The sequence below is a fragment of the Vigna umbellata genome, chromosome 7, assembly GCF_029865625.1.
Source record: "Vigna umbellata cultivar VRB3 chromosome 7, Vumbellata_1.0, whole genome shotgun sequence".
Taxonomy (NCBI): Eukaryota; Viridiplantae; Streptophyta; class Magnoliopsida; order Fabales; family Fabaceae; genus Vigna; species Vigna umbellata.
The window spans coordinates 3,144,391-3,172,348 of NC_142171.1; the positions used below are offsets into that span (position 1 = coordinate 3,144,391).

Consider the following 27,958-nt stretch of genomic DNA (forward strand, 5'->3'; position numbering starts at 1 on the left):
CTATCTTAGAAGTTGAACCAAATATTTTAATATTTATTTAAACTTTAGAAACTTATGGATTGACATATTGCAATCATAAATAACCCTCAATGGCTTCTTTTATTTTAGCCATTATGCTTGCATCATAAACGTCACATCCTAATTAATTTATTCATTATATTGTACTCTGGAATTTCCAAAAAAATGAATTCTTCACTTTTAACCTTTTCACATTTTTCAAAAATTAATTTTATTTTCCTTTTCACATCATAATTTTATTTTCCTTTTTGTTGTGGTACCATTCACTCAATAGTCTAGATTGGAAAGGATTGGAAGGGGAGGGATAGTTTCAATGCAACTTTAAATGAATCTTTTGTCCAATGTGTCCTATAATTTCTTTATACAAAAATTATGATTTTGTACAGAAATTATGAATTTGTCTTTCAGAGCATATCAATGACGACAGGGATAGTTCTGCAGGGTACCTTTTCACTGTTATGGACTGAACCAATTTACATTTCTTTTGCATTATTATACCATCACTTTTAATATTGATTTAATGCATTAGTTACCTGAAGAAGTTGTACTTACGTTGTTGGATTTACTAGATTCAGTATTACACTTTAGATAGTCTAAGTATTTTATCTCACTCGTAGATATATTGTTATATTTTAGCTTTGATCAAACTATATCTTGCACCAGAAGCTTTATGTTGATCAATTTTATTTTTAGGATGTCTACTCAAGATACATTTTCTCTTATAAATGATGGTCAACAAAGACAATTTGTAGAACCTAATGTAGGAGATTCAAATCAAAATGATGATCCTGTAGATTCAAATCAAACTGAAAGTTCAACTCCTACCGTTAACTCAAGAAGATTATTGTTAGAAGTTTGGAATCACTTTAAGAGACAAAAGGTAGATGGAAAATGGAAAGTGATGTGCAATTATTGTTCCAAAAGTCTTGTAGGTGATGCAAAGCAAGGTACGTCACATTTGAGAAACCATTTCAAGAGCTGCAAGCTTCGAACAACTCAGGACATCAGACAATCATTTTTAAAAATTCATAAAGAAGGTGGTGAAACCGTAGTTGTTGGAAATTATGTGTTTAATCAACAAATAGCTAGAAATGCACTCCGTAAGATGATAATTCTACATGAGTATTCAATGTCAATGGTTGATCACATAGGCTTTAAAGAATTTTGTGCTATTGTACAACCTCTATTTAAAGTGGTTTCTTGAAACACCTTAAAAAAGGATATTATGAAGGATTACAATGCCGAAAAAGAGAAACTGAAATTATTGTTGTCAAAGATTCAAAGTCGAGTTACAATTACAACTAATATGTGGACTGCTAGTAATCAAAATAGAGGCTACATGACTATAACAACTCACTTTATTGATGATTTATGGAGGCTACAAATTCGACTTGTGAGGTAATAACACTATACTGTATTTTAAGTGTAATATTTATATTAACATTGTTCTTCACTAAATTAATAAAACATGACTTTCAATATTAGGTTTATGTATGTGCCTGCTCCTCATACTAGTCAAGTTCTTGCTGAATTATTCGTTGAATGTTTAATGGATTGGAATCTAGATAGAAAAGTTTTTACTTTGATAGTTGATAATTTCACTACAAATGATGCTATGATTGATCGCATTTTAGACAAGATTTCACCTAGGTCTCTTATTTTGGGTGGTCAATTGTTTCACGTGCGATGTTGTGCACATATATTGAATTTGATTGTAAAGGATGGTTTGTCCATAATTTCTAATCTCATTGAAAGGGTCAGAAAAAGTGCTAATTTTTGGATAGCTACACCTAAAAGAGAAGAGAAATTTATAGAGAGATATGCTCAATTGAATATTCCATTCAAAAGAAAATTAGTTGTTGATTCTAGAACTAAGTGGAATTCTACATTTTTAATGCTTCAAGTAGCCATACAATACAAAGATGTATTTGATCGTTTATCACAACGAGAGAGTCAATATAAAATTTTGCCTAACGCACATGATTGGCAAATGGGACATGAAATTTGTCAAAAGTTGGAAATAGTTTATGATGTGACACTCTTGTTTTCTGGTACCTCTTATCCAACTGTCAACATTTTCTTTCCAAAGGTATGTGAAGTTAAGTTGGCTTTGATGGAATGGCTTAACTCTCCCAATTTTATTATTCACCAAATGGCTGCATCTATGGTTTTAAAGTTTAACAAGTATTGGAGTGTGATCAGTGGAGTGATGGCTATAGGTATTGTCTTAGATCCCAGGTACAAAATTGATTTGTTGGATTATTTTTTTCCTCAGATATATGGTAATGAATCTGATTGTGAAATTGAAAAGGTGAAGATTCTTTTTAAGGACTTGGTAAGAGAGTATGAAATGTACATGAAAGGTAAGAAGTTAGTTTCTTCATGTCAAAATCCAAACATAAATGTAGGCCAAATTGTTGATGGAAGAAAATATGCTTGGAGGAGAGATTTTGCAAAACACAAGATTGCAAAGAAAAATGAACCATCAAATTATAAGTTAGAACTTGATTATTACTTGGAAGAACTGACACTACCTGATTCAGATGAAGAATTTGACATTTTAATTTGGTGGAAGACTAATGGATTAAAATATTCAATCCTACAAATGATTGCAAGAGATTTTCTAGCCATTCATATCTCAACAGTTGCTTCTGAGTCTTCTTTTAGTACTAGTGGTCGATTTCTTACTCCACATCGGAGTAGATTACACCCAGACACTTTAGAGGCATTGGTGTGTATTCAAGATTGGCTATGGAGTAGCATACAAGGTAATTAAATTAACAATTCAAATTATATATTTATATTCATTCAAATGATTGTCTATGACAAATGAATTTATTTTCCTTTTTCAGGTTCTTCAAAATTGAAAGTGGATAGCATGAAGCTTAATACAATACTAAAGGAGATAATTGATGATAATGTTAGTAGTTTTGTTTATAAATATTTTAATTTAATTTTATTAATAGTGTCACTTTGTCATTTATTGATGACTTTATTTGTATTTATTTGTTTCAGGAATTAAGTGGTCAAAATGAAGATATGGAAGAAGAAACATAAATCTTGGAATCTTATTTTTAGAACAGTTATTTTTAAAATTACTTGTATTTGGATACATGTTGTACTATTAATTTTTATTAATTTGAATTTATGTTTTAAGTTTTATTTACTTATCCATTGAATTTATTTGGATATATGTTTTAAATATTATTTGTATATTTTTTGAAAACGGATATCCAACGAATATCCGCGGGTTGAAAAAAATCTACGGATTTTTTTTAGGCGGATTTCCAACGGGTAGCGGGTCGGGTTTCGGGTACAATTTTATCCGACGGGTCGGGTTGCGGGTAGGCACTAACCGTGCCCGACCCAACCTGTTGCTATCCCTAAACAAAGACCTTCGTTATTGTATCCCGGTTTTGAAATTTCCCCCAATTGTTAGGGTTACTTTTGTTGCACACAATACCAATTGTTTGCTTACCTCAAACATCCATTTACTTAGTTTATGTTCAGTTCGTCTTCAATTTTGTCTTTTTCTCATGCACGTCATAGGATTTAGGGTCATAGGATGTAATGGGTGTAAGATACAACCCGAACGGTTTAAAACAAGGGAATCGAATGGTACAAAAGGGGAACCGAACGGTACAAAGGGGGGACCGAATGGTGCAAATGGCGGAACCGAACGATAGACAACCATATGCTATAAAGTTGTGGTTAGGGAATACATCGTTTTAGTTTGTTTAAGTTGATTTTTTCTTCAATTTTGTTTTTGATAACAACAACAGACAATAATGGAGCCATGGGAACAACTTGATATTGATGAAAGTGATCTTGATAGTTTTATTTGTCGTTGTAATTCTAATAACAGTGTCATTCCGAACCCTACTGGTGTCATTGAGGCAGCTATGCTTAACCGACAAGTGAATGAAAACATTACAACACAAGAATTTTTGAGTGACATAGCTAAAGCCAGTTTTGATCGTGACTTCACTTCCAATGCTTGGGTATGGGCTGAAAAATTCATTGACATCCATGGTAAGTACCCTAATTGGGAGTTGATGTTCATAGACTACAGTAATTTTCCATTTGAGGAAGATTATCAAAATAATAATTTGATTTGCAGGATTGTTGGTTAAACATGAGGTTGAGCATATCTCAACCCTTGATTCTTTGAGAGGAACTTGTAAGGTATCTTTGTTGCGATGTCTTGTTAAAGCTTGTGAACATAACGGACTGCGTGACATGAAAATAACAATTCGGGTTGGTTGATGTATATTTACTTTTACTACCATCTTCAAATATTATTGTGGAAAATGAACCTCTTTCTTAACAGGATCCAACAGGGACTGTAAAAGCAAGTGTTCACCACAAGGCCATTGATCATCCTAAAATAGGTCCACACTTAAAAGTTGAAAGTTTGATAATTCTACAAGATGTAAGAATATTTTTTTTCATAAATAATTAGCTATTGACCTTATATTCCCACATCAATATATGGAGTCAACCAATAATGTTTGAATAGGTTGCAATTTTTTCACCAATACGCGAAACATACTATTTTATCATACCTCTGAGGAATATTGTTAAGGTAAAGTTTTTTGTGAACACTTTTATATTGTACTGTTATATATATTGTGAACTTTTTTAGCACTTTGAATGATAGTCTCGAATTGTGCTGGTTTTTGGAAGTGATATTGGCTGCCCAACTGATGACGTAGTACGTCTATCAATACCAATTGTTACCAGCAAACCTCCAACATGTTCCGTTGATGACATCCTATCGAAATTGATTCCACCTCTTCACAACGACAAACCTGAAGGCAGTGGATCAAAGAAGAACAATCAAAATGCAACAACTTGAAGACTTTCATAATTTTCCTACTTTTATTTCAGACTTATCGTTCTTGTTTGTTGTCCAATATTGTGTGTGATTACATGAATGTGTTATGTAGTAAAATTTGTGAACTACTAAAGTTAGGTTGATGAATTTGTTGTTACATTAAGTGCTTATGTAATATTCGTTATGTTATAAGTTTTATATGATGTTCATTTGCTGGAAAAAAAATTCATAAATTGGTGCAGTACCTGGTTATTCCTTCTTCATTATGTGGTTATATATGAACGTATTTCTGTACAACTTACAAAATGACTAATAACGAAATAAATTGTCATCCAATGTTGCAGTTCAATAACTCTTAAACCATAAGAGAATGAATAAACAATGAAGTAGAATGATTACACCAAATAATTATAAGCAGCCCAAAACAATCAGGGACAAATGCCACAACTGAGTCCAGAAATGATTTCACAAGTAATGGTCCAGTAAGTGGTTATGTATTAACTATTTTGTGGTTATTTGTTATTGTTCTTATGTACAAAAAAAAAATCCTTCAGTTCAATATCAACGATTGTATTACTTTGTTTCACTAAGTTCTTCTGAAATGAAGGGTATCTTGTGTACTATGAAATTTGTTATATACATGAAATGTAGTAGTTCTTGACCACACATTTTCATCACATTTGTTGTTGCAGTAATTGGTTATGTTGGTAGACCTATGTGGTTATTTCTAAATCGGATTTCGTACAATATCAGTGGTTAAATTCAATATAATGTTCAAATTGTTTGGTGCAGTAAGTCGGTATATGGTCAACTTTATTTGGTTAATTACTGAATTGGTTATGTACAATAATGCAAGTGTTTAAATTTAATATGAATGTTAAAAAATATTTTGTGCACTAAGTGGTTATATGTTTAGTTTTATATGGTTATTTACTGAATAACTTATGTACAATAGATGTTCTGGTAATTTACTGAATAACTTATGTACAATAGATGTTCTCGTAATTTACTGAATAACTTATGTACACAAAATGGACATTGGTCATTTAAACCTTTTCATTCACAGGTGCTGCAACTACATTGGACATTGGTGGTACTAGTACATAACTAATGCAATTTGTGATCCTTCATTACACATACGAAACAACTACAAAACCAATAAGAAAAATTGTATCATATTCTATCATATTCCAGCAACTTCATTACAAGTTCTATCTCTTCTTTAGTGTCTTTAAATTCTTCATGTTGTCCTACTTCATGACTTTTTCATTGACTATAGCATTCCACAATTCTTCATTATTGTACTTCTATGAAGATTTTCTTCATGTAATACACAATCACAAACTGTTTGTTGTCGAATAAGTTGTAATTGCTCATGCATTGATATTTACAGTTGTGAAATATTACAATTAATAACCTCTTATCATAAACCATATTAAACAATACAAACATATACTTAAACAATACCAACCGTTGTGTAATCGGACATTTTTTGTCATCAAATTTAGGTTGGTTGTCCCATAATTCAATATATTTCATCACCAACAAACCACAATCATACCTACACATTAAACAAATATTAGAAATATCATATATATGAGACAACCCAATAAATTGGTTATTGATAAGGTCACTAACGTATTTGGTTAGATTGGAAAATCTTCTTTAATGACCTTCAATTGTCGCTCCTTACAATGTGCTTCATTATCAATCATATCGAATAACTCTTGCAAACAACCAACCTTACAAATTTGTATTGAACACATTAAATATTATTGTAAAGCTTTTACTATAAAATAATACTTCCATAAAAAAAACAAGACTACAAAACAACTTCTCTTATCATTGCCTTGTCAATACCATATCTGGTTCGCCTCTTATGACTAAGATAATCTAAAATGAACAATTCCCTTGATTGGCAATTGACACAATAGCACCACCAATGGTCATCACCCACAGTGGGCACAAACAACTAAAGAACCACAACCACAAATATCAATACAGTCAACAACACATGTTATGATAAAGGTATAGGTTGAAGTACTTACAAATTCAGAAATTAATAAATGATTCAATGAAGAACTTTGAGGGAAGAAGAAATGATGGTAATCTGTTGCTTGCAATGATTGTCTCTTTTTTTTAGGAATCTTCATTCTTTCAATGATCATTGTCTACAAAAATTGCATCTGTAACATTATTTCAAACTTGTGTGCTTGAGTACAATGAAATATTAATGAATAACTAACATACCGCAAAAAATGGATTGAACAACATCGAGTAATAATTTCTGCTTTATGCAATTGATGGTACACAATCATCGTAGTCGCAAAAACATAACCTACACCAAAAGTTCATAACCAATCATTTAATATCATTTTCACATTTATATTGAATTAATATAACATAATGTACATATTTTTAATCCTAACCATTATATATACTCATCCCATAGTACTTGTACACAACGCTTTTACCTTACTACTTACATGGTATTAAAAAAAATGTCTCTTGGATATCCTAATAACAAACCGATACAAACAATGGTTTAAATTTTTCGGTCAATTCAACTTACGATGTTATCAATTTTTGCACGAGGTCGAAAGCATTGCAAGTCTCCTCTAGTTAAGATGTTGTTTGACACCTCCACAAGCGCTCTATATAAAAAACAAATTTATCATAAATTTCATTTCTAAAAACATTTATACATCATTCAATTTATGTATGTAACCATTGTGTTGTGTATAACTTACACATGACCATCATTACAAAAGCACTGAAGTGCAGGTGGTCCAAAAACTTCCAAAATCAATGTTCTCATGTGTGGAAGGTCCCTCCATACCCACATTCACAAAATTGACAATAACTAAATCATTGATTTTGCATCTGTGGGTAGTCCCTCCACACCATCATTAAAAGATGGCATTTCATTGAGAACCTCTTCTTGAAGACGTCTTATTTTCATTTCTAAGTCATCAAGCCATTCTGCATGCTTATCAACTCTTCTCCTCAACACTCTCTGCTCTTCCACAACTCTACCAAACTCTAAGTTCTCATCATTTGACTCAGGATTACTTTTCCCACCGTTAGTTTATGATTCCTTTATTTCATCATTGTCTAATTGTTCTTCAGAAGTGTTGCATTCCCACAATATCTTCAAAACGAAATACAATTTTACCAACGCTAATAAATCATATTAAGTAAATAACACAACAAATATAAGGATTATATCAAAAAATATGGAATTACCTCAGTTTGATGAAAAGTTAATTTTATTCTTTCCCTTCTATCTTTAATAACAACTGTTAAAACCTCGGAAAGTGTACCGAATCGTATCAAGTAATAATAAATGGTAAGACCAAGTATCTTTTCCCAAGAGACTCAAGCCTAAACAGTTATGTGATTTCTTGATTAAATAAGACTTGTAAACGAAATCATTGTGTTTATATTGTGAACAATAAACATGAATGCAAGTGTTGATCAATTGGATTGAAAGATGCAAAAGTGATTAATGTAAAATATGGAATGATCATGTTGTTGGGGTTTCTGACTTATCCTATCCACTCTCATGTATTTATGAATTCATCTTCTTCAATAATGTTAATGTCACTTTCTAATTTACCTTAAACTCGATGTCTTAGTGAAGAAAGCCTAATCCTAATTACTAGTTCACAATGTCTTGTCTCCCTAGCAATTAATCATGCATTACATTCGCACAAAAGCTTAAAGACAATCGATCCTCCTATTCCTATGTCTAGGTAATATTGCTTCCGGGAGAATTTCCCCAGTTCTAGATTTACCTATATGTGTATCGATAACATCAATGATCATGCAATTGAATGAGTTAAATAAAGCATGCATAGAGTATAGAGGAAAAACCCTAACAATTAATGAAGTACAACATATATAATCAAGAATCAATTCAATACACGTGAGTTTCAAAGGATTACATCGTTTCCCCAACAACAACGGAGGTTTAGTTCACCATAGACATGGTGAAACTAGATGAAAATAATGAAAAGAATGAAAGATAAAACCCTAAAAGATGAAGATCGGAGCTTCCGCATCCAAAATCCGCCTCCAGGGGTGAAAGGAGTGTAACTTCTCCTCTTTTTGTCCAAAGATATGAATCCTAGGTCAACTAAACCCTTATATAGTTTATTAAAAATACAGAAAATTGGCCCAAGCCCAAGTTAACCGTGCCCAGCGGTAGGAATTGCACTCAGCGGTAAGTGCGGCACTCAGAGTGACACTCAGCGATGGCGCTCAGGCATGAAACAGTGCACTTAACAACAGACTCTAATGCTCAGCGGTAGAAATGTCGCTCAGCAGTGACTGCGATACTTGGATTAGCCCTTAGCGATGGCGCTTAAGCGTTAGACAGAGAACTCAACAGCAAGCTTGGCGCTCAGCGGTGAAATGGCGCTTAGCGGTGGCTTCGATTCTTCTTTTGCGCAATTTTCCTTTCTTTCCTGAGTCCAACTCCTTACTACTTCAACTTCTTCATCCAATTCATCTTAATTCCTGCCAAAACAAGGAAAACCAAGCATAAAACTCATCCAACACTCTTATTTCCACAATTTAAGCAAAAGCACGATTTCAAGATAGTTTCTAAGTCATAAAGGGTGTTTTTAATGTCAAAATTAAGTATAAAAATAACGGTTTTACAGCCGTTATCAACAACCCAATGAAGAAATCGAGGATAAATACACCCTCCACCAACATGATACAAACTGATGCGTTCAACAACCCACAACTGTAAAGTTCATCACAACTGTAAAGTTCATCACAACTGTAAAGTTCATCACAACAGTTATAACTCTTTCAAAAAATATCATAATTTATTTCTTAACAATTAAATAAATGAACGTATAAACATACCTGCAAAACTGATGCACACCCAGCTATGTGTATAACTTCGTGGTAAGTTCTGCGATTGTATTTATCGCATGCCCGATTCAAACTACCGACTATCAAACCATATACAACATCACCCGAGTTGTATATATTTAGATCATTAATGTTATCTAGTTTACCAAAAGTGACACTGTTTATCACATTACTATTCCTAGGAAAATAAAATGCTCCAAAACCTAACAAAATATACAACCTACAAAACATGTCAACACTTTTTTTGGATTTAAATGTCTTATGCGTCATCTTTTCCATTATACTTAAAATTGTGATGTCCTCATCCATAAACAAGTCATTGACAATGCCACCAACATCATTCTCTAAATTAATACTCTCACTAACATTAGGTAAACCTAAAAAAACAAACTTCATCAACTCTAAAAGGCACTAAATTCTCCCTAATCCTAAACGCCTTATGAACCACGTCCCACCTACTAATTAACTCTAGAAGAATGGGGCTAGAAATAACCATATTGTCAACCATATCCACCAACCACTTGAAAGGTGTTGACTTTAAACGTTCCTTTTGAAAGGATGATAGGCAACCGTTCACTTGAAGTATATGTTGTGTCTGGACTCGATGCCTAACTCTAAGTGAGGCCTGCAAGTATAAATCAAACCATATGTTAGTTAATTGAATACAACAATGTGCATATTCAATATTAAATTAAAAAAATTACACCATACTTACCATTTCACTAACTTCTTTGTCCATATCACTATATCCTGCAAATTTATCGAAACAAAATAAAAGTCATTATATAATACTATGTATCTCACTTGACAGTCACATGTTCAAATTAATATATTGGTAAAATACAATGTATCTAACTAATGCATGCATAAAGTGGAACTGTGATATTAAAATGCTACCAACTACAACTCATTATAGAAAGCACTATGTATCCGTTACTTCTGCTTCTTTATTGAACATTGATATTCAATTTAAACACTTCTATTTTTATACATAAGCAATTCAGTTATTAACCAAATAAAGCTGACCATATGACCACTTACTGCACCAAAAAATTTTAATATTGATATTGAATTTAACAACTTCTACTATTGTACAAAACCTGATTTACAAATAACCACATAAGACTAACAAGATAACTAGTTATTACAGCTCATTACTCAACTAATGCATGCATAAAGTGGAACTGTGATATTAAAATACTACCAACTACAGCTCATTATACAAAGTACTATGTATCCGTGACTTGTGCTTGTTTAGGTTGATTGTTTAAGCATAAATGCAACAACATATCCAAATAGTTATAAGCTAAGCTCAAACAGAGGTGAATATGATAAACAACTCTCTTATTCACGTGCTATTTGTACCTGCTTCGTTTCTTAGAAATTGTTGTACGTTCCTTTTCTTTCCCTAGGTCATTCATATTAACCAATACAACTCTACATAAACTACATACGAGACTTATGGTGCAGATCAAACTACCAAACCAGGAACAATATGGAACGTGTAATAATAAAGTGGTTGGTTAGCTTTACAATTCAAATATGGCTTTTATAATCATGAAATTAGTTTAAATCCAAAACTTTGTTATCACTTTACTTTCAGTCAAAACAACAGATGCACAATCTATTTATTCCAAACAGATTACACCTCTCAAAAATACACCACACACAACAGTTATATCAATCTAATTTAAAATGACTTAGTTGGTACTTTCAAAGAACATACAAAAAAAGGGGTCCCTTGCATAGTTGTAGCCCACTCAATCCAATTTATTGTCCCCGTTTATAGTTTGTTTTAGGAAAATGCTTTGTGGACATGCATTGGGTTGTCCACATGATTCTGAGATGTAAATGTCTCTTTTTTACACAGTTAACACATGATTCTATTCTTAAAGTTATGTCTCTATTGTTATCTGAGAATGAGAATGTGGCACAATCTATTGTTAACACACTGAAACAATTTACATTCAACTTCTGTAAACTTAACACTACCACTGAAATATAATCCACTGGAATCAAGGCTGCTCATAATGTTAATCAATAATACCTAAACATAAAATATGAAATTTACTTCTCTAAATGAAATTTAAATTTTAAATAATAGGAACTTTCTTTCTATACTAATTGTTTGGCCAAATATTCTTTAAAAACAAACCAGGCCTTCAAAGTTCAAAAAAAACATCCACTCATTTGCCTAATACTACAGTTCGACTGTACTATTGTTACTTTACTGTAATCTCTCCCAAGCCTCCTTCACTCACACATACCATTATGTAATTCACCAAAAATCGGTTGGTCAAAACCATGGGTCAGTACATTGCTCATATTGTGGAGTTTAAATACTATTTCCAGCTTCATTGAGGTCAATAAAACGAATATATTATTAATACACAAAGTCATGTAAAATGTGATTTTTTTGTTGGTTGGTACCAGACAGAGTGTAACGCAGCAGAATAAATCTAGAGTAGTAGAAAGCATGTTCGGTCATCTTTTTAAAATAAATTGGTCTATTTTTAGAAAATCAATTTTCTTTCAGAAAATTTATCGAACAGTTGATATCCGTAAAAGATAAAAAATGTAGGGAATAGAAAATCACACGAGTAATTTTTATACTGGTTCGATTCAACAGAATCTACATTTAGTCGTTAATCACTATAAAAAGTGATTAACAGTTCCACTAAAAAGATGTTCCACAGATTACAACAAATAGTGAATAAAACAGATAAATAAACCTTCCTTCGATGAACGAACCGGAAGAACAACACTCTGCCAACTCGAAGAGAACCGCTCCGACTATCGACAAACGAAACGCGAGCTTCTCCTATTCATGAGACCAGGCAGAGCACCTTGCTAACTTGAAGAGAGCTTGCTCCGACTATCGACACACGACACGCGAGCCCCTCCTGTTCACGAGACAAAGCAAGGGAACTTGAACTATAGCTTCTGAGAACTTCCTCTGACAAACAGTATTCTGCAAGTGCTTCTGTTCAACAACTTCTCTTTTTGATCTTCACAAAAACCCAATATATAGCCATCTGTTCTGAATATCTAAGGTTAAGTCTCAACTGCCACAAATAATCGATTATTGTAAGTGATAATCGATTATTCAAGTTCGTTACAGGTTTTTCAAAAATGTGATAATCGATTATATGAGGTGATAATCGATTATTCCTGGATGACTTTGTGATAATCGATTATTGCCATCCCATAATCGATTATTGCAGTTAAAAATGCAAGTTTTACAAAGTTTACAAGACTTTCCTACTATATTTAATTTCTACAAATTGCTTTTAAATAATTCTAATATCTTCTTCAACTAAAACTTCTTGCAGCATTGATAACAGTTGAAAAACTGTTATTTTCATGCTTGAAATTGATACTAAAAGCAACCTTTAACACTTAGAAACTAGCTTGAAATCATGCTTTTATTCATATTTTCATAAATAAGAGAGCTGGACAGGTTTATGCTTGATTTCAGTGTTTTTGTGCAGGTTTTAAGGTGAATTTGGTGAAAGAAGTGAAGAAGGAGAGAGATGAGATCAGAAAAGACATCAAAAAGTGCAAAAGGAGAAGCCGCAACTGCCGCTCAGTGGCAGTTTACCGCTGAGCGACACTCAGAAGCTCACGGGGGATCCCTTGAGGGGCAAAATGGCCGCTGAGGGGAAGAAACCAACTCACGCACTTACCGCTGAGCGGTACTTTACCGCTGAGCGGCACACTTATGGTCTTGGGCCTAAATTTTCTGTAATTTTAGAATAGTATATAAGCTTTAGGACGTCCTAGGGTTTGTATCTTTGGCAGAAACGAAGCAAACACTCTCTCCTCCACCCCTTTGAAGGAGGATCTTGGATGCTCAGGCTACCTCTTCACCTTTCTAGGGTTTTATCTTTCATTCTTTCATTATTATTCATCTAGTTTCACCATGAATATGGTGAACTAAACCTTGTATTGTTGTTGGGGAATCAATGTAGTCTTGTGAAACTCTCATATATGGAATTTGTGTTTAAACATCTTATTTGAGATACATGCTTTCTTTGATCATTAGTTAGGGTTTTCCCTCTTTGCTCAATGCTTGCTTTGTTTAACTCATTCAATGCATGATTATTGATTTTGTCGATACGTGAACGTACGGGGAAGTCTAGATCCGGGGAATTTCTCCCAATAGTATATTGGTTGCCGTTAAGCTCCTGCGCTAAAAGAACTAATTATTAGGAATGCTAGGAATCGTATGAAATCGTAATTGGGGATAGGCCTTCTTGAAAGGTAATTTAGAGAGTGGCATTAACAATGATGAAAAGATTGTTGAATTCCTAATGTATATGAGAGTGGATAAGATGAAATTGATAACCCCAATAACATACTCATCCATATATTCCATTAAAGTGTTTGTATTTTGTTTTAGCCATTGATCAAATTCATGCATACATGTTTATTTTCTGTTTTGCATATTAAAATCCACTTATTTCGTTCTTAAGTCTTAAATAATCAACGAATCACATAACTAAACTAGGCCGTGAGTCCTTTGGGAGAACGATACTTGGTCTTACCGAGTTTATTACTTGAAACGATTCGGTCACACTTGTCGATTGTTCAACAAGTTTGTGGCGCCGTATTTTGGAGTTCATAAATTTGTCATCAAGTTTTTGGCGCCGTTGCCGGGGACTCGTGGTTTAACTGGTTAATTTGTGTGATTATTGATTATCTTTGACTTTAATTTTGAATTTCTGTTTTTATTTTTTCTGTTTTTATTTTATTTTATTTTAATTTATTTTATTTCATTTTATTTTATTTTATTCTCTGAATCTTATATCTTCTCCTATATCTTTTTGTGCTAACCAAATATTCTAGGGTTTTGTGTTCTTGTGTATGCAGGAGACAATTCGAACTAGGAGCAAGATAACTGCAGAACCTCTTCTTGAAGGTTTAGACGAGAGTAGACGGAGGAGAAGAATCCGAACATCTAGAGAACTTTTCCCTCCTCCGGAAACTCTGTTGCAACCATCACCACAAGGTTCTGACCATAGCACAGAAAATATGGAGAACAATAATATCATAAGAACTCTTGCTGATTACACCAATACAGCTGGACCTCAGCACTTTAACAGTATAGCTAGACCTAGAGTCAATGCAGCTAACATGGAGGTCAAACCAGCATTGATCCAACTGGTGAAGAGCAATCAATTCAATGGGTTATCTCATGAAAGCCCATATGAGCACCTCACTACATTTAATGAGATCTGCAACACAGTGAAAATCAATGGGGTGCCAGATGAAGTGATCAAACTTAGCTTGTTTCCTTTCTCATTAGGAGGCAATGCTAAGCTTTGGTTAAATTCTTTTCCAGAGGGAAGTTTCACAGAGTGGGAAGCAGTGGTAACCAAGTTTCTAAATAAATACTTCCCACAATCAAAGGTGAACAAAGGCAAGCAAGAGATTTCTTCATTCAGGCAGGGCATGGAAGAATCACTGGGTCATGCATGGGATAGATACAAAAGCTTGCTACGAAAAACACCCACGCATGGATTCGATGAAGTGGAAGTAGTCCTTACCTTCCTTGGAGGTCTTGGTTCACAAACCAAGATGATGCTTGATGCCTCAGCAAGAGGAAACATTAAATGGAAAACTCCAGAGGAAGCAACAGAAATTATTGAAAATGTGGCTATTAGTGACAACGAACTTAATATTGAAAGAGGATATCTTAGTCAGAAGGAGTTGTTACAATCAAATGATGCTTTGCTTATTCAAAATAGAATTATCTCTCAACAGTTGGAAGAAGTAATTATGAAGCTTTCTCAAATACCACAAGAAATACAACAGGTCTGAATGGTTCAAGGGCAACAGCAAAAATGGCAAATGCAATCTACTCCATTTGAGAAGACAACAAAACTTGACGAGACTTTCCAAAGATTCTTGAAGACGAATGCATCTTATTGTCAGAATGTGGATGCTGCATTTAAAAATATGGAGATCTATGTTGAGCGAATAGTTGACAAGATGAAACATGATAATCTCATAAAGGAGTGTAAAACTGTTGTGACCAGAAGTGGTAAAGTGTTAGAGGAGAGAAAAAAAGAAAAAGAGGAGAAAGAAAATGAGAGTGAGAGTGAAAAAGAAACATGTGAGTGGAAAGAAAGGGTTGAGAGAGAGAAAAAGAAAAAAGAAGAAGATGAGAGGAGAGAAAAAAAAGAGAGAGAAGAGAGAGAGGAGAGACAAAAAGAAAAAGAGGGTGAAAAGCCACTTCCTTATCCAAAGAGTTATTCAAGGAAGGAGAAAGAAAAGCAGTTGGAAAGATTCATGGAGTTGTTTAAGAAGCTGGAGATCACTATACCATTCTCTGAAGCATTGCAACAGATGCCGGCATTGCAACAGATGCCAGCATATGCAAAGTTTTTGAAGGAACTTCTTACAAAGAAAAACAAGTACATTGAAAAGGAAACTATCAATGTACAGGGTAACTGCAGTGCAATCATACAGAAACTACCTCCTAAACTTAAAGATCCAGGAAGCTTCACTATTCCATGCACCATAGGAGATTTGAAAGTTGGAAGAGCATTGATTGATTTAGGAGCTAGCATTAATTTAATGCCGCTATCCATGTGCAGAACAATTCAGGGTTTGGAAATCAAACCGACCAGAATGGCTCTTCAACTGGCGGACAGGTCTCTTAAATATCCATATGGAGTGGTTGAAGATGTTCTAGTGAAGGTTGATAAATTTATATTCCCAGTGGATTTTATTGTGATGGAGATGGAAGGAAATAGTGATGTTCCTCTTATTCTTGGGAGACCTTTTATGAAGACTGTTAGAGTTTTAATTGATGTAAAAAATGGTAAGCTTAAATTGAGAGTTGATGATGAAGAAGTCACTTTTGACGTATCCAAGGCCATGACATATCCAAATGATGACAAAGCATGTTTTCAATTTGATGAACTTGATGAAGTTTGTATGGTGCAAGAAAGGATGGTGCGAAATATTTCTCCATTAGAGAAAACTCTCATTGATGCTTGTGAAGATTTAGATGAAGAAGAAGAGAAATTAATTGATGAATGTCTTATGGACTTGGAAACATTGAAAAAGAGTCCAGTGGAAGATCCAATCTTTGAAATAATTGATAAGGAAGAAGAAGTCAAAGCAAAGACGCCAGAATTAAAAAGATTGCCATCACATTTGAAATATGTTTTTCTAGAAGAAGATGGAACAAAGCCAGTCATCATCAATAACTCTTTATCTCTACAAGAAGAAGAGCAGTTGATAGAAATTTTGAAAGCCAACAAAGAAGCAATTGGGTGGTCAATATCAGATCTTAAAGGTATTAGCCCAACTTATTGCATGCACAAGATTTTTATGGAAGAAGATTATAAACCAAGTGCTCAACCACAGAGAAGGTTAAATCCTGTTATGAAGGAAGTGGTTAGAAAAGAAGTGTTGAAACTGCTAGAAGCTGGTATCATTTATCCAATCTCTGATAGTGAATGGGTGAGTCCAGTACAGGTGGTTCCAAAGAAAGGTGGGATGACAGTAATTCATAATGATAAAAATGAACTTATTCCTACTCGTACAGTTACTGGCTGGCGTATGTGCATTGATTACAGGAAGCTGAATAAAGCTACTAGAAAGGATCATTTTCCTCTTCCTTTCATGGACCAGATGTTAGAAAGATTATCAGGTCAAGCTTTCTATTGTTTTCTAGATGGATATTCTGGATACAATCAAATTGTGGTAGATCCAAAAGACCAAGAGAAGACGACTTTTACTTGTCCTTTTGGTATCTTTGCATATAGAAAGATGCCATTTGGATTATGTAATGCTCCAGCCACATTTCAAAGGTGTATGCAGGCAATTTTTGCAGATCTCTTAGAAAAATGTATTGAAGTGTTCGTGGATGATTTCTCAGTTTTTGGAAATTCTTTCCAAAGATGTTTGGCTAATTTGAACACTGTTCTCAAAAGATGTGTTCAGACAAATCTTGTTCTTAATTGGGAGAAATGTCATTTCATGGTAACTGAAGGAATTGTGTTGGGGCATAAAATCTCTGCTAAAGGAATTGAGGTAGATAAAGCTAAAGTAGAAGTCATTGAGAAACTGCCTCCACCAACAAATGTAAGGGGGATTAGGAGTTTTCTCGGTCATGCTGGGTTTTATAGAAGATTCATCAAAGATTTCTCAAAAATTGCTAAACCATTGAGTAATCTTTTGATGAAGGATGCTCCTTTTGTGATGAATGAAGACTGTTTGAAAGCTTTTGACACATTGAAGAATAAATTAGTGTCAGCTCCAGTAATTGTAGCGCCAGATTGGAATCAAAATTTTGAATTAATGTGTGATGCAAGTGATTATGCAATAGGAGTTGTTCTTGGCCAGCGAAAAGAACAAAAGTTTCATCCAATTTATTATGCTAGCAAGGTTCTGAATGATGCTCAACTGAATTATGCTACCACAGAAAAAGAATTCCTGGCTATTGTGTATGCTTTAGAGAAATTTCGACCTTATCTTATTGGATCTAAGGTGACTGTCTATACAGATCATGCAGCTATCAAATATTTGTTGACAAAGCCAGATTCTAAGCCATGTCTGATTAGATGGGTACTACTGTTGCAAGAATTTGATGTAGAAATTCGTGATAAGAAAGGAAGTGAGAACTTGATTGCTGATCATTTGTCACGGTTAGTTAACAATGAGGTCACTAGCAAGGAATTCGAAATCTGGGAATCTTTTTCAGATGAAACACTTATGTATATTCAGCAAAGGCCCTGGTTTGCTGATATGGCTAATTTCAAAGCTGCAAGGGTCATGCCAGAAGACTTAACTTGGCAACAAAGAAAAAAAAATTTGCATGATGCCAAGCAGTTTGTTTGGGATGATCCTTATTTGTTCAAGATTGGAGCAGATAATCTTCTGAGGAGATGTGTGACAAATGAAGAAGCAGAAGGAATTCTCTGGCATTGTCATGATTCACCTTATGGAGGACATTTTAATGGAGAAAGAACAACAGCAAAAGTCCTTCAATCAGGATTTTATTGGCCAACTTTATTTGGAGATGCCCATAATCATGCCAGAAATTGTGATAAATGTCAAAGAGCAGGGACGATCACTAAACATCATGAGATGCCATTACAAGGCATTTTAGAGGTTGAGGTTTTTGATTGCTGGGGTATTGACTTTGTTGGACCCTTTCCTCCATCTTTCAACAATGAATATATTCTGGTAGCAGTGGATTATGTGAGTAAATGGGTGGAAGCATTAGCTTGTCCTAAAAATGATGCTAGCATGGTAATTAAATTCTTGAAGAAGCAGATATTCTCACGTTTTGGCACTCCAAGAGTGTTGATTAGTGATGGAGGATCTCATTTTTGCAATTATCAGCTAGAAAAAGTACTCAAACACTATGGAGTGAAACATAAGGTAGCTACACCTTATCATCCACAAACCAATGGACAATCTGAGGTGTCTAACACGGAGATAAAAAGGATCCTGGAAAAAACAGTGACTTCATCAAGAAAGGATTGGTCTCTCAAATTGGATGATGCTCTTTGGGCTTATAGGACGGCAATGAAGACGTCTATGGGATTATCACCATTTCAATTAGTCTATGGGAAAGCATGTCATTTGCCAGTAGAATTGGAGCATAGAGCGTTATGGGCTTTGAAATTCTTGAATTTTGATCCTTATGAAACTCAATGCACACGCAGAAGGCAGATTTTGGAGCTTGAAGAAATGCGATTACATGCATATGATTCATCCAAGGCTTACAAAGACAAGATCAAATTTTATCATGATAGGAAGTTGGTGAATAGAGTTTTCAATCCAGGACAACAGGTACTATTGTTCAATTCAAGATTGAAGATATTTCCTGGGAAGCTGAAGTCAAAATGGTCAGGACCATTTGTGATAAAAGAAGTGCATCCGCATGGAGCAATTGAAATATTTAATCCAGCTGCTGATGATCCACAGAAAAGTTGGGTGGTGAATGGGCAACGTCTCAAGCCCTATCTAGGGGGAGAGGTGCAACAATTGTCCACAATGATGCTGTTGGTTGATCCTTGAAAGTTTGGGTCAGGCTCGTGACATTAAACAAGCGCTTACTGGGAGGCAACCCAGTGTTCTGTACGTATTTATTTTTGTTTTAGACTAGGGTTGATGTACTATATTAGAAACCTAGTTTGTTATGATGGTTTGCTATTGACTGTGATTGTGTGATAAGTAATGCTTGATGATGATTATTGATTGATTGATGTTGAGATAGATGTGCACATTAAATGCTTATACAGGTGATTCACAAGCTTTGTGAACAAATGCAGGATATTATGATTGTGATTGTGAGATTAAGCAGGATGTGTATGTCAAATGTGAATGAGCCTATTTGTGAGGTTTTGAGATCCGAAGTTTTTATTGATTGAATGCTTTTACTTTGAAAGCAGGAATGATTTAGCCCAGGTTTTCTATGCTTGAATCAATTGCTTGTTTTGCATCATATGATCAAGGCCGTTTGTTGGAACCCTTTTTATTGGCCAAATTCATGAAGTTAGCCCACTAAAAGAGAACACTTTGTGTTCTATCCTTTGAACCCTTAGCCTTGAACATAAATTGAAAACCCTTGTTGAAAAGCTTTACCTTGAGTTAAGTAGAAAATCTTTTGTGGTATTGTTAAATGTTCAAGTTTGGGGTTGTTGGGAAAGCATGAAAAGGAAAAAGGAAAAGCATTGAGCTAAAAGTTAAGAATAAGAATGTGAAAAGAAAAGAAAAAGAGAAAGAAAAGAAAAGAAAAAGCAAAGCTCAATGTGAAGACAAGTTGGGAAAAATAAGAATAATTGTGTTGTTATGATTCTCTTAACTCAAGGATTTTGTGATCCAGAAAAACCAATTTTCTTGATTAGCCCAGCCACGTTATAAGCCATTGAAAAGTCCTTGTGATGATGCATGCTTGTAAATGTTTTGATTGTGGTTAAATGAAAGGCAAAGTTGATTCATGTGACATTGTGATAGTGGAGTGAATGAGTGATTACCTCTTATACACTTGTGTGTGAGTGAAACACTTTACCTGGTGAGGAAGTATTCCATGAGCACATGAACATCCATGCTTAATTGATTGATCAGTCATGAAAAATAGCATTTGTTTGATATTAACTGACTTTGTGAACACTAAAGCATGTGCACATCTTGATTGAAATCTTGGTCAAAAGTTTGATTGAAGTCTTTGCTTATCTTGAAAAGAAATTTTTGAATGAGTGAACCATCATATGAATTGGTAGAAGATTGAGTTACATCTTGTTTGCTTGAGGACAAGCAAAGTTCTAAGTTTGGGGTTGTGATAACAGTTGAAAAACTGTTATTTTCATGCTTGAAATTGATACTAAAAGCAACCTTTAACACTTAGAAACTAGCTTGAAATCATGCTTTTATTCATATTTTCAGAAATAAGAGAGCTGGACAGGTTTATGCTTGATTTCAGTGTTTTTGTGCAGGTTTTAAGGTGAATTTGGTGAAAGAAGTGAAGAAGGAGAGAGATGAAATCAGAAAAGACATAAAAAAGTGCAAAAGGAGAAGCCCCAACTGCCGCAACTGCCGCTCAGCGGCAGTTTACCGCTCAGCGGCACTCAGAAGCTCACGGGGGATCCGCTGAGGGGCAAAATGGCCGCTGAGGGGAAGAAACCAACTCACGCACTTACCGCTGAGCGGCACACTTATGGGCTTGGGCCTAAATTTTCTTTAATTTTAGAATAGTATATAAGCTTTAGTACGTCCTAGGGTTTGTATCTTTGGCAGAAACGAAGCAAACACTCTCTCTTCCACCCCTTTGAAGGAGGATCTTGGATGCTCAGGCTACCTCTTCACCTTTCTAGGGTTTTATCTTTCATTCTTTCATTATTATTCATCTAGTTTCACCATGAATATGGTGAACTAAACCTTGTATTGTTGTTGGGGAATCAATGTAGTCTTGTGAAACTCTCATATATGGAATTTGTTTTTACATCTTATATTTAAGACCTATGCTTTCTTTCATCATTAGTTAGGGTTTTTCCTCTTTGCTCAATGCTTGCTTTGTTTAACTCATTCAATGCATGATTATTGATTTTGTCGATACGGGAACGTACGGGGAAGTCTAGATTCGGGGAATTTCTCCCAATAGTATATTGGTTGCCGTTAAGCTCCTGCACTAAAAGAACTAATTATTAGGAATGCTAGGAATCGTATGAACTCGTAACTAGGGATAGGCCTTCTTGCAAGGTAATTTAGAGAGTGGCATTAACAATGATGAAAAGAATGTTGGATTCCTAAAGTATATGAGAGTGGATAAGATGAAATTGATAACCCCAACAACATACTCATCCATATATTCCATTGAAGTGTTTGTATTTTGTTTTAGCCATTGATCAAATTCATGCATACATGTTTATTTTCTGTTTTGCATATTAAACTCCACTTATTTCGTTCTTAAGTCTTAAATAATCAACAAATCACATAACTAAACTAGGCCGTGAGTCCTTTGGGAGAACGATACTTGGTCTTACCGAGTTTATTACTTGAAACGATTCGGTCACACTTGCCGATTGTTAAACAAGTTTGTGGCGCCGTTTTTCGGTGTTCATAAATTTGTCATCAAGCATCATCAAAACAATTTTCTTCAAGATTTACCAATACTCCTTATTGGTAACATTTTTTAGTAATTGAACTTATTTTATCATACATAACACTAACAGTTATATATATTATAACTATTTCTAATTTATTTTGGGTGAATCTAAATTTTGCATCAACCAAGGTTCCCTTGTAAAGCAACCCAGACCCACCTTGGCCAATGAAGTTCTTAGATGAAAAATTATAAGTCACTTTCTGAAGCTCCCCAATTTTTAACGAAATGGACCCCGTAGTACGCCTCAATCCTCAGGGTCAAAATCAAACTCAAAACTCTCAACCTTTTTACTCATGTGCTTCCTGTCACACCAGACATAAAGCTCCAACACAAAAGTCTTAAAGAGTAGTAATAGGTTGACACGTCACCAGCAAAGCAACCCCACCTCTAACAGAGAACACATGACCAACAAAGCAACCCCGCCTCCTGTCAACCCAAAAATAAGAGCTTGGTCCCCCACAACCCCACGTCAATAAACAGATATGGTCAAATATCACATGCAAGTTGTCTACAAATACCGACAAAAACTACACAACCTAAGAGAGAGAAAAAAATCAAAACCCCTACCTCAAAGCCGCACACGACAGACGCGAGAGAAATCGAGACGCCAACCGGAATCCTCCATAACCCTCAACTTCACAACCACGAATAACCTCCACAATAAACGATTGAAGTGTCTCAGATACAGAAATGGGAAGCAATGAAGAGTGATGGAATTCGGGTTTTCAAACAAAACCTAAATGGGGATTTCGATTGTGAACCGAAATAAGAAACAAACCCCAGTAGGTGTTTTTCCACTTTTACACTCCATCAGTTTGCAATTTTTTTTTAAAAAAGCTAACCTGGACCGTGTCAAATGAGTGTAACTGACACGTAGGCGTGTCAACCTATTACTACTCTAATTTTTATTTTGTGTAGAGTGACGTACATGTGAATAAGATTCTAAATAAAAAAATGGCGTGGAAGTTTTGATATGAAAGAAAACGTGAAAAAGAAAAGACCGTCAAACTTCTTTTTAAATAGGAAAATAAAATGAAAATGCTACACGATAAACTATCATTGGAAATATTTTTAAGTGCAAAGAAATGAGTGTGTAAATAGAGAAATAAGTGTGTGATTAAAAATAGGCTTACTAACCTAAAAAATCAACCAATTTAATTACTTTTTGAATAAATTTCTATTTATAGTTCCTTTTATTATTTTTCTTTTTTCTTTTTATTTTGTCTTACTTTAAGTTTTAAATTTTTTAATTTTGTAAATCTTTAATTTTTTTTATTTTGTAAATTTTTTTATTTTCAAATTGCTTAATATTTTTTCGTTTTCCTTATATTATTAGTAATATTTGTAAGAAAAAAATATTTAAATACATATATATTAAAAAAAACCATCCAAATGAAATTAGGTGTTGACGATTCTCCTTTGTACTTATATTTTATGAGATAATAGTGAGATGTCAAAGTGAGTTGTAATAGACCAGTGATAGTTTGTTAGCTTGCCAAAACAAGATAAATTATTAGAATATTCAACTCACTAGTCCATTTTGGCTTGCCTCTTATAGGTTGTTTCACCTTGCATCTCCAATCATTTCACCATGCACCTCCAATTTTTTTTTAAAATTTCAAAATTGTCCTTTGCAATTCAAAAAACCCTACACCCCACCTTTTGTGTTTCATCAAATTTCGAATCTAATGAAGGATTTTTTTCTTCATCGAATTTTGAAATCTGATGAAGGACTTTTTTTCTTCATCAGATTTTGAAATCTAATGAAGGATTTTTTTTACTTTATCGAATCCTTCACCGAATTTTGAAATTTGATGAAGACAAATGTAACCTTTAAGGTTATTTTTGGAGATTAGAGGTGCATGATAAAATGTTTGGAGATGCAAGGTGAAACAACCCCTCACATAACCTATCAAATTAGTGGACGAAAGGTGGGTCAGTCTATCCTTATCCTGTTTATTTTTTCATTTTTTATTTTTTAAATTTAAAAATAATTAGAAAGATTAAATTTTTATGTTATATTTTTGTAAAGATGTAAATATACAATATCATTCTCATCTTAACACTTACAAATTAAGTTTCAATATTAATTATAAGCCTTAATACCATTATTGGTCCCAATTTTTGTCAGCTTTGTTCGAAATGTTCCTCATTTTTTTTAATGTTCAATGTAGTCCTAAAGGTTATAATTTGTGTTCAATTTAGTCCTTTTTGCAAACGCCGTTTAAATGATAACATTCAAATGTCCAACTGTGCAATCAGTGAAAGACGTGGACACTTTAATCGTGCCACCACCATCGGTGTTCATCTTCTCCGTCCAGCAACCACCTAGAAACACCACTAGGACAATCTTCCCCTTCCTTCATCATGGATCTCCATCAACGCCACTGCCTCTCCTTCTCAAGCCATCACCATGGTGGCCCAACAGTCAACCACAACTAACCTCGCATCAGGCCACACCACGAGAACAACCTCCAAAATCGCCGCCATCAACCATCCAGAGCTTCTTCTTCCCAGGACAAGCGGCTCCATTCAAACTCTACTACGAGGGCAAATTCCACCACCACGCAAACTTCACTTAGACGCCGCCAATGCCGCACCGTCATCATCTCCTCCATCGCGCCTCCACCATCTTCGTAAACCTGCAGAAAACCCAAATCGCCACTATGGCGAGCTACAATCGCAAACCAGAATCGTGACAAAAATTCTTGCACCGCTCAAACCTCCATGACTGCCGCGAAAACCACCTAGGCTACCACCACCTTCGCACCCTTAACCCTAATCGCAGCAGCCTACGAGAACCCACCTGCACAAAAATCGTGCTTGGAGTAAAGTTCCAGCGTCGTTTTTGCTCCGCGTGACATAGAAGCCTTTTCCCCCTTGCATTCAAAAACCCTAATTTTTTGGATAGGGAAGGGGCTGCCACGTGGCAGTCCCTCATTGGCTGTGTCATGTTTTAATCAAGGTAGGTCAACAGTTAAATGGCATGTCATTCATTGATTGCACAACTAGACATTTGGCCGTTAACGATTTAAATGGCGTTTGCAAAAAGGACTAAATTGAATACAAATTTTGATATTTAGGACTACATTGAATATTTTTAAAAAATTAGGACAATTTCGAATAAAGCTAACAAAATTTGGGACCAACAATGGTATTAAGCCTAATTATAATAAAGTAATTTAACACTTAAATGTAATAATTAGTTTAATTTATCTAATAAAAGTATATTTTAATCAATAAAAAGTTTAAAAAATACTTGTGAGATTAAATATTTATTTATAATAATTATATATATTTTTATATCCCAAACTTGGAGAGTAACTAAAAGGCCTTAAAACTTAAAAAATTTCGCAATCATAATTAAAATCTTGAAATTAATCTAACATAATTGAAAATACCGAGTTAATAATCATTCTAAAGTGTAATTTTTGAAATACATAACTCAATAAAACTTCTTTTAAAAGGAAATAACAAAATGGAAAAGATTTGAAGCCTGCAGAGGAGGAATTAAGGGATGTTTCTGGTGAGAAGCAAGCACTAGGCATGTGATAGGCTGTCGTTGAAGCTATCAAATTAATACTACTTTTCAAGGCAACTTCAGTATTGCCAAGTAGTATTCAAGAAGGTAGATAGGGCTAAAGTAACCCTGAGTCGTCTCCCAACGAACACGAAATTGCTTTTGAATATCTGACTCTTATGTTATGCAATGCTTATGAATAAAAATGATGTTTGGAGAATGTTTAAAGAACAATTAATAAACTTAAAAACAGTTACGATGAAATAGGCTAATTCCACTGCTTTTCCAAGATAGATTCATCATCGGTTATTCACGGATAATTGTTCAATTGATTATTGTTTAAGTTTCAAATTAATTAAAGTACATTCTTAATTAATTTGAGGGCAATCATGCATTTAACCAAAGTAAATTCTCAATCAAATGCAAAACCTTTCTAGATTATTCACAATAAATTCAACCAAAGTACATTCTCAATCAAATTCTATTGTGTTTAATCATATCTATTCTTAAATCTCCTAACCAAATTAAAAGCTAATCAATCAAAGTAAATTCTCAATTGATTATAGTTGAAATTATTACTAATCAATCAAAGTACATTCTCAATTGAAAGTAAAAACCATTTAATCATATGAAAGTTTCTAAATTAAATCAAAGTAGATTCTCAATTAAACCTAGAAACCCTAGAACTCATATAATCAATATGCATGTAGATTCAAACACATTATGATGGAAAAATCTTTGCTTTTAATTTGATAGAGAGATGAAAGACATAGAGAGAACAACTTAAATCAATAATCAAAATAAACAATTGCATTAACTCAATCTAACCTCAGAATCCATAATGGAGTTACAGCAGAATTAGCCCTAGATGCTTAGCTCTCCATGAATGGAGTTGAATACAAGATGAAAGAAAAGTGAGAGGAGTATGAAAGAATGAATGTATGAAGTGAAGTCCCCTTTTCTGCCTCCCTTGGGTCTCTTTATATAGGCTTGATTGGGCTTGGACTTTGAATAGTTTGTTGATAAGATATTTTCTGTTGATATATTATATCTTTCAAATATTCATTAGATTAAATCAGTTTCAAAGAATATTTGATAGATATTAACTTAATTATCTTATATCCTATATCTTCCAAATAACTAAAAGATTTAGATAATGATAAAATTATTTGGAAGATATTTTCTGTTGATATTCCCAAATTAAATTCAACAACTGAATTTTATCTTTTAGATTTTCTGACTTTCCAAAATTGCACAAATACCCTGAAATTTCCTCTATCTGCACTTTAGCCCCTTCTGAATTTTCCAAATAAAATCTGACTTTGGGCCTTGAATTGCCATTTGGACCAATAAAACTTATATTCTCAGCTGCACAAATAAACATTAGAAAATCCAAGAATAATTTATGCATTAAAACTCACTTTTTACGTCTCTCTATTTTCCAAAGCCAATAATTCCAATCATCACAAATTCACTTAAAATAAACCATTTAAACACAATTATCCCATCAAAATTTTAATTTTCAAACATAAATGTGGGCATAAATATGCACTCATCAGCATGTCTAGGAAAAACTCGTTTAGTTATTTGCTTCTCCACCTACCTAGAATCGCATCTCTTCCAAAGGTCTTGTTTAACATATCAGAAGAAGATGGCGACAATCATGCCAGTTAGTTGTTCTCTTATTCCGACTTTCACATTTGGAAAGTACGGGAGTATGTTGTGTCTTTGTAGCAGTGCAGGTTTAATTTCTACCCTAAGAACCACTGGGATTTGGAAAAGTTGTTTTAACGAAGAATCCAAGTAGTGCCCATGTAAAAAAATTGTCAAGTAGATGTTTTAGCTCTGTATTTGTTTTTTGAATCAGGCTATTATTCATGGTTGGTATCCCTGTCTTTCTATGTAATGTAAGCTTGAGTTGATACTATCGCACTAGCAATCCCAGTCTGTAAATTCAAAATACTGGTCTCATTATACATCAGTCTCTGGAGTTTCTGGCTTTTCAAATTCTTTACCATGGATTTTGTTTGGCACTATCATTCATTTGTGATTCTTTAGTGCAAAC

The 27,958-nt window shown here is 34.1% G+C and overlaps 1 protein-coding gene across 1 annotated transcript; it reads left to right on the top strand.

Annotated features, from left to right (window-relative positions):
* Positions 1-3,806: 3,806 nt before the first annotated feature.
* Positions 3,807-4,876, top strand: LOC148194960 (uncharacterized). Its single transcript, XM_088094417.1, has 5 exons — positions 3,807-4,050; positions 4,139-4,275; positions 4,349-4,450; positions 4,538-4,603; positions 4,679-4,876. Exons 1-5 carry the CDS (start codon positions 3,807-3,809, stop codon positions 4,874-4,876), a joined length of 747 nt encoding a protein of 248 aa, XP_087950543.1.
* The last annotated feature ends 23,082 nt before the right edge of the window (positions 4,877-27,958 follow it).